The 8,091-nt window shown below is 29.7% G+C and overlaps 2 protein-coding genes across 2 annotated transcripts in view; one reads left to right on the forward strand and one right to left on the reverse strand.

Moving 5' to 3' along the window:
- Positions 1 to 4,778, forward strand: part of LOC108749058 (solute carrier family 22 member 3-like) — a 6,828-nt gene extending 2,050 nt beyond the window's left edge. Inside the window, exons 3-7 of the mRNA XM_018487557.1 lie at positions 197 to 486; positions 2,745 to 3,099; positions 3,216 to 3,457; positions 3,619 to 3,794; positions 3,963 to 4,778. Coding sequence (XP_018343059.1) covers positions 197 to 486; positions 2,745 to 3,099; positions 3,216 to 3,457; positions 3,619 to 3,794; positions 3,963 to 4,262 — 1,363 coding nt within the window. The 3' untranslated portion in view covers positions 4,263 to 4,778. The remainder of the gene's footprint in view (positions 1 to 196; positions 487 to 2,744; positions 3,100 to 3,215; positions 3,458 to 3,618; positions 3,795 to 3,962) is intronic.
- Positions 4,779 to 4,954: 176 nt separating this feature from the next.
- LOC108749059 (mediator of RNA polymerase II transcription subunit 31) lies at positions 4,955 to 6,295 on the reverse strand. Its single transcript, XM_018487558.1, has 4 exons — positions 6,214 to 6,295; positions 5,831 to 6,006; positions 5,359 to 5,448; positions 4,955 to 5,283 (listed from the first exon to the last, which is right to left on the reverse strand). The coding sequence occupies exons 2-4, from the start codon at positions 5,895 to 5,897 to the stop codon at positions 4,970 to 4,972; spliced, it is 471 nt and encodes a 156-aa protein (XP_018343060.1). The 5' UTR covers positions 5,898 to 6,006; positions 6,214 to 6,295; the 3' UTR covers positions 4,955 to 4,969.
- Between the last annotated feature and the right edge of the window lie 1,796 nt (positions 6,296 to 8,091).

An 8,091-nucleotide genomic window follows, 5' to 3' on the forward strand; every position in this document is an offset into this window, starting at 1 on the left:
TTAAAAAATGTGATAAGCTTTTAAAAGTAGAGATTTCAAGCTTTAAAACCCTTTTTTTAAATTTGAATTTCATTCATTATTGACGAAGATATTGTATATACAACTTTGAGCTAAAAAATACGCGATGACTTTTTACTACACCTAATATATATATGTATATATAAAAGCTCTCCTCACATTATATAGTATGTAACAGGATTATACCGGAATCGCCGAGGTGGCTGCTGGCTAAAGAAAAATCAACAGAAGCTGATATGACACTTGAAAGAATCGCAATATATAACAGCTGTTGCATTGGATTACGAACGAAGAATATTCTTATGCATGAAGCATACGGCATGGAAAGTAACTCAATGCCGATAAAACCGAAGAGAAAGTCGCGTGTCATCAGTGACGAATTTGAGAAAACAAGAACTGACGAAAATCAGCGAGAAGAAATTACGAATTTATTAAACAAGTCGGAACTAACTGAACAAAAAATTATAGGTATAAATAATGAACATAATATTGTATATATTAAAAATTTTATTACATTTTTTTATACATTAATATATATAAACATATATAATATAAAATATTCATAAACACGTATAATTATATATGAAATATGTCCATACATATTTATACATTCCTCTTTTTTTTTGTAAAATTACTTTTTAGTGTAATAGAAATAGCAATACTAATGTAAAAACATAAAAAATAATTAAAAGGGTAATTTTCGCATTATTCGTTTTAGAAAAAAACAAGTTTAGAAAAATGTTAAAAAAAATTGCTCATACACAATTATGCGTAATTTTATATATAATTATACAATAACAATTAAAAAAGACTCCAAAGGTTAAATCAATAAAGGAGTGTAAAGAGCCGACACAGTTGTACGTGTGTAATCAAATATAATATATATCAATCACCACTTACAAACGTTTCGACCATAGGATTAGGTCATCTTCAGTGTAAGAATAAAGTCATCGGAATCAAATTGATACGTTGTAAAACAATAGGCAAATGTTGTCAGTGAATCATCGTGTTAGGCTGTTATCCAAAATTGAGAACTTCATTATCGTCTGTTATAGTTAGATATCCAAACAAGAATTTAGTCATTTAATTAAAATCGAGTTAATATAATAAAATTTTTGAATTTTAATCGTAGTAAAGTATTAAAATTGATTGTATCAGATATTGATTAGATAAAACTTACATTGTACTCAGCATAATGATAATCCGTTATAACGCGTACTTATAACTATGTCTTGAGAGGACGTTTCTCATTACGCAGTTTGTTTATAAGTATAAAAGTTAAACAGAATAAATACCAACGCAAACTCAACGATACAAATTTATAACTTATGAAACATGGAAACCAAATGAGTACCAACAATAAAATCGACGATACAAATTTATAATTTATAAAACAAGAATACATTTTCTCTGAATTAAATTATTATATAACGAATCGAACAATTCCGTGTCATTTTGCAGGTTAAGTTCATTTTTTTTGTTTTTTTATATGAATCGCTTCCGAAATTAGTCTCTTATTAAACCCTTGTTCTAAAATTTTGATGTCATTTCAATCAAAATCGTGATTGTGCTCAATTCTACGCTCTGTGATTACAGAGTGTTGTATGGTGTTCCTTAATACGTGTTTATGTGATTCCGATGTTCCTTAATACGTGTCTTCAATAACCTTTTCGTCTGACCCACATAGGAAGCATTACAATTTTGACAATTAATTTTATATACCACATTAGAATGTAATGACGGTAATTTGTCCTTTTGTGCTCTTATATAAATGTATTAAGTTTATTAATTCCTATGTAAGCCAAACGAACCGCTGTTATTTTTGAAAAACTTCTTGAATTTCTCTGCTATTGAAGGCACGTAGGGTAAAGTAATGTAATTAAATTGTTGTAATTTTCTTTCGGCGTATGTTCTTGTTAAGTTTTCGAATTTGGTGTTTTCTAATGCTTTCAAAAATCAGTCTTAAAGAGTAACCGTTAGTAAGTAAGATGTTAATAATAAACTTAAAGTTTTTCTCATGAAAAGTTGAATGTGATAATAATAAAACACTGTCTATCAAACTCATAATTGTTTTTGACATTTTATGGCATCTCGGATGACACGAAAAATAGTTTAGATACCGTACCGAGAACGAGTTTGTGATATCAATCGTATATCAAATAATCGTTCTTCTTTATTAAAGTTACGTCTAGAAAATTCAAATAATTGCCGCCTTTCTCCATAGTAAAATTTAATCGAGAATGGTAACTATTAAACATACTTAATAAATTAACAATATTTTCCTCCTGTATTGACAGTGCAATGTCATCAACGTACCTCACATAGAAATCTAATGAAAATGGCAAACTCTCAAGAGTAGTTCTCTCTAAATTCTGCACATAACAAAATCCGCTACTAATATTTGTTAAGATCAAGGTTATTAGAGATTGTTTCTCTTTTCATTTTTGCATTAAAAATTTATTTTTATGTATAGTCTTAAGATGTTACAAGTCAACCCGACGACTGTACTAGCATCTTAAGACTTTATTTAAGAGTTTTAAAATAAAAAAATAAATTATAATGAATATCGCTCCATGTTTCGCAGTTGGTAGTCTTCTGCAATATGAACAGTCTATAGACGGAGAGGGCAGAGATTTAGAAAGAGACACTGTCCAATTACATATACAATGTTTTTTATTCACCCTGTATATAAAATCGAATATTTAATAATAAAAAATTTATTTTAGGAAAAACTTTCGAAGCCAATTCGATCAACTTGAAAAACAAATTTTCCAACGTAGAATTATGCCAAGAGACGCCAAGTTCAGCGGAAAATTTTAACAAGCGGCATTTGCCTTCGAATTCGAAGTGCGATCAAGAGTCAAAGATGACTACATCATTAAAATGCGATAAAAAAATTTCTCCGAAAGATATAGAGGAAGTAATGTTGTGTAAAATAAAGAAAGAAAATATGAGCAAAAATAAAGAAAAAACGAGAAGTAATGACACAAAACAAACTGCAAACAAGATAAACTCAACATTGAAAAATGCAATTGAATCATCGATATTAAGAAAATACGGTGCTATAATGATTTGTCAATGGTAAAATGTTTTAAAAAGTTTTTTTTTTCATTTTCGTTTATTTTTATTTTTTAAAATAAAATAATGCAAAGTTTTTAATATTTTTTAAATTATGACTTTATGATCTTTATTTTAAGGTGGACGTCTACAATAGCGTGCGACATATTTGATGATCTGACACCGAGTTTTCAGATTAACAGGCACATCACGTTCGCCCTGAGTGCAACTCTTGAAATGGCGACGAATACATTTGTATATTTTGTATTATCTAGATACGGTAGACGACTGCCAATATGCACATATCAATCTTTCAATGGCATCGTCTGTATTTTAATTGCGGCTTTCTTTATTTTAACCGCTGCCATTGCACCGTGGATCGGTACATAAGATGAAGGAGATATAACTTTTTCTATTGTAGTATATTTTAGTGTATTGACATTTACAGTCATAATATTTTAGTAAATTTTATTAAATTTTAGAGGATTGTAGATATTTTTGTTTTGTGTGTATGACATATGTTTTTTAATGTTTTTATTTCAGATATCGCAAAGATGACAATGTTACTATTTGGCAAAGTGACTGTTATGAGTACCCTTTCTATTGTTTACTTGTATACTGTTGAAATATTTCCAACAGTGATACGAGGTCGCTGCTTAGGTTTATGTGTGATGTCCGCAAAAATCGGTAGCCTAAGCATACTGCATTTACTTTTATTAGTATGTATCTATTTTTCTTATTTAAGAAATTTTTAATTTATATCTGCAGTTTCTTTAAAGTACAATATTTTTCAATTTATACTACTCTCCGACGAATCAAGAATTGACAAAATTAGCTAATAAAAAATCATATAGTCATTAGAAATGCAAATAACTTTTTTTTATTAGAGACATGTATCACTTCCGATACCGTTACTAATCATTGGAATGTTATGCCTCGTCTCTGGTGTATTGGTTTTAATTTTACCAGAGACACTGAACAAAATTTTACCTGATCAAGTGATGGATATGAAGAATATAATCGATAAGAATAATTGCAAGAGTGATGATATCAATACAGAAAATGACGTAAAGAAAGAAGATTTGACAGAAAGACAAATTTTAAGGCAGAAACTCTTTTCAGAGAATTGGGTAGATGCTGGCAATGGAATTTTGGTGAATTTTATGGAAAATAAAAATACCGAATAATTTACAAAATAAAACAACTTTGTACTAAAATTATCGTATTTAATGGACATCTTTAATTAGTCTTACGAGATCCTCACGCAAACTATTTACTAATAAAACAATGTTTAATAAACATAAAGCGCTTTCTAAGAAACAATTGTAGAACTAATCATATTCACACAAAACGAAAATTCTCATGAATCTCTGGGCTATGTTCATTTTTCCACTCAAGTACCAATTAGATGTCACTCCATTCCTGTTGTTTATCAAAAGTTAAACAAGAATAACATGATACCCAGAGAGTACCCAGATGGGAATCTGAATATGCCCTTGGATATTTAATAAATGCCAGTCCGAGAAATCGATTTAAACTGATTCAATATGCAACTTATCGTTTAAAGAATGCATTTTCACGCCGCATACAAAGATGTAATACTATTATTAGGCATATATACATATACGCACATACAATTGTAATGTAGCAAAACTGATTAAGAAAAAAATTATAACTGAAACAAATATTCTTTTAATGATTTTTTAAATAAATAATTTACTCATATTTATATGTGAAAGGAATATAATTCAATGTAAAAATGTGAGAAAGTTGTGAATTATTTATCACAGTCAAGCAACAACCTGTTAATTAACCCCTATAGAAGCACTATTTATATTGGAAAAAACTTCAAATGTAGAGAATGAATAAATGGGACAAATATAAAATTATAACTTTAGGGAACCTTAGGTTGAACGATACCATTGTTTTGAGAATTAGTATGTTGCGTTTGCTCAACAGCTGTTTGTAGAAGTCTTGTTCGACGTCTAGTGTAATGTTGCCATAGCAGAATCTGCTGATCGTCGATAAATTTTGTACATTGAGAATTCACAACTTCTCTTCTAAAGTGCTCATACTGTAATAAATCCAGGAAATACAAGCACATAGGATACTTTAAATACTTTGCATATTCCGGTTCTTTCCAGTACAATAGATATTTGAGATAATTAATAAATGTCGCATCTTTGAAATAGCCACGTTGTGCCAAAACTAGAAATACATTTATCAGAAATAAAACAAATTTTTCTTTTAAAACTAAAGAATGCGAGGATCATTCTTACTTACAATTTAAGTAATTTGGATTGGCAAGACATTGTACAAACTCTAATTCAACCTGAAATCGTACTCGCTGTTGGTCATCCGTCTCCGGAGCCCCTAAAATATAAAATTTTATATTAATATAAATTTCAAAATAATCAAGAAAAAAATTTATCAATTAATTTTGTAGTGATGTACCTAAAGTGATACTTAAAATTGGTTATTATGTATGCTATCCAACACGACACAGTGAAACACAGTGATCATGTCATCTTTGTTTAACATTGGCAAACAATAAGGATGTGATGATCCATTGTGTCACACCGTGTCATTTGTGTCGCTATATAACTTAACAAGTTAAAGATAACAGGTTAAAATAAAAATATGTAATATCAAGTGATTTTTTAATATTTGTCTAAGTCAATATATTAAAAATTACAGCTATATAATTTAAAAAAGATAGGTTAGAATAGAAGTGCTAAAGAAAACTAGAATATACCGTTCATTCCAATGAAAGATGGTTTTCTGCCTTTCATGAGCCCTGGCGGATCATCCAATCGGTTCATAGTACATCAATTTTTGAATGTTTGACCCCTTTTACAACCGTTAAAACGGTTAGTACACGTATCAAATTGGTGCGGATTAAATATTTGATACGTCCTTATTTATACCGATCTGTCTCAGAATGAGTCTGATTAGGTGACATAATGGCTATGTTTCAAAATTGATTGCCTATACTGGAAGTCTATAGTGTACGTAATGTAAATTGTCGCATCTACAGTAGTGGCAGTAATTTGGAACACAGTTGATGTCTTCACTGCTTTTCAAGGTATAAAACTTCTTTATTTTAACTTTGGTAATTATTTAGAATAGCTACCTCACCTCCGATTTTGATGAAATTAGGCTCATTCGACGCGTTTTCATACGAAAGAAAGAATTGGACAGAAAAATGTGACAGTTGGCCCCGCGAATCAAGATTAAGTGTTAAAGTTAATGACTGTTGAGGTTAAGAAATCTGTCACACAACATGGAGTCACTACACGCGAATTGGCATGAGCTCCATAAGCACAGCATTTAAGGTATCATTTCATGCAGCGAAATTTCACTGGCGAAGACCCCCCCCCCCCTCCATCAATTCAAGCGAAAATGCATAGCGAGCGAAGCTTCGCTCATAGTTCAACACTGGCCTAGTTTCCATCAAGGGTTTAAATTAGAATCAGAATGTAAGAACTAACCAACTACAGTCGAGTATTCCCCTGTCGAACGACAGGGGAATGTTCGACTGTTGATTGGTTAGGTTAGGAAATTAGACCACTATCGAACTTATGAGCGAAGAAACGCAGCGAAATTTTAACTTGCTACCTACTTTCTTTAATATTATAAAATATAATATATTATTCGAATATATTACTATATTTATTATTGTGTAAATAATAATATAAATAAATGATGACGATGATAATAATAGAAATAATAATAGATGTGAAAACATAAAAAATAATTAAAGAGATAGTTTTTGCATTGTTTGTTTTAGAAAAAAACAAATTTGGAAAAATGTACAATAGTAATAATAATATTATTATTATTATTGTCTTATTATATTATTATTATTATTTATATCTATTATTCAAAATGATATAAATATTATGAAAACGATCTTCTAATTTTAATTTCGAGACTAAAAACTGCGCTGACTGCGATTTTCGAAGATAGTATAAGCGCTTTCCTAACATTTTTTTTTAGTATATTGCCGTTTTTATTTTCCATATAATATAACACAGCAGCTGCTGCAGCTGTGTCAGGATGTGCTCCTGGAGGATGCGGAACTGCGGAACGTTCGAGATTGGTTGTAGCTTCATTCTGCCGATTCTGCCGTTTTCTGTTGCGCAAATTTATTTCTTTTGCGGATTCCGCCGATGCCTACGTGTGTACGTGTGCATGTACTTATAAAAACTAACCTCGTTAAGCTGGTTTAAACGAAGAAAATTATCTTCACGAAGAAAATTATCTTCTAATAATTAATCATCATGCTAAGTGCATGTGTCCGGATTTCCACCTGTTTTTTGGATGTTCCGGGTCATCCTTATTTAACATTCGATAAATAACAAGAATGGAGTGATACATGGATAATCTTGGATGGGAATCCGATATAAAAATTTTTTTTATGTATGAATGTGTATAAATATGTATAAACATACTTAACACACATAAATATTCATAAATATATATAATTATATATGAGATATGTCCATACATATTTATACATAAAAAAAAATTTTTTCCCTCCTTTCTTTTGTAAAATTATTTTTTAGTATAATAGAAATAATAATAGTGATGAGAAAACATAAAAAATAATTAAAGAGATAATTTTCGCATTGTTTATTTTAGAAAAAAAAACAAGTTCGGAAAAATGTAAAAAAAATTGTTAATACATAATTATACATAATTTTATATATAATTAACGTAAGTAATTTTTTTGCATTTCTTCAAAACTTGAGTTTTTCTAAAACAAATAATGCAAAAATTACCTTTTTAATTATTTTTAATGTTTTCACATTTATTATTTCTGTTTCTTATAATAAAAAAGTCATAGGTATGCGAGAAGTGTGCATTTTCAATCGAAAATTTATCCTTCGATATCGTTGAAACCCTTTTCCGAACATGTGATTGGTTGGATCCGGATCTCGATCGAGTAGAGAATTTCGCCGATGGCGAAATTCGCGATTGACCTGACGTCTTAAGAGTCATTACGAGGTTATA

Source organism: Trachymyrmex septentrionalis, unplaced genomic scaffold, assembly GCF_001594115.1.
Source record: "Trachymyrmex septentrionalis isolate Tsep2-gDNA-1 unplaced genomic scaffold, Tsep1.0 scaffold257, whole genome shotgun sequence".
Taxonomy (NCBI): Eukaryota; Metazoa; Arthropoda; class Insecta; order Hymenoptera; family Formicidae; genus Trachymyrmex; species Trachymyrmex septentrionalis.

What these genes read in the sequence shown, in the direction of transcription:
- LOC108749059 (XM_018487558.1), bottom strand. Translation starts at nt 5,897, where the DNA reads ATGAACCGATTGGATGATCCGCCAGGGCTCATGAAAGGCAGAAAACCA. An exon ending in ATCTTTCATTGGAATGAACG is followed by an intron (nt 5,449 to 5,830) that starts GTATATTCTAGT and finishes TTTATATTTTAG; the next exon opens with GGGCTCCGGAGACGGATGAC. An exon ending in CAATCCAAATTACTTAAATT is followed by an intron (nt 5,284 to 5,358) that starts GTAAGTAAGAAT and finishes ATGTATTTCTAG; the next exon opens with TTTTGGCACAACGTGGCTAT.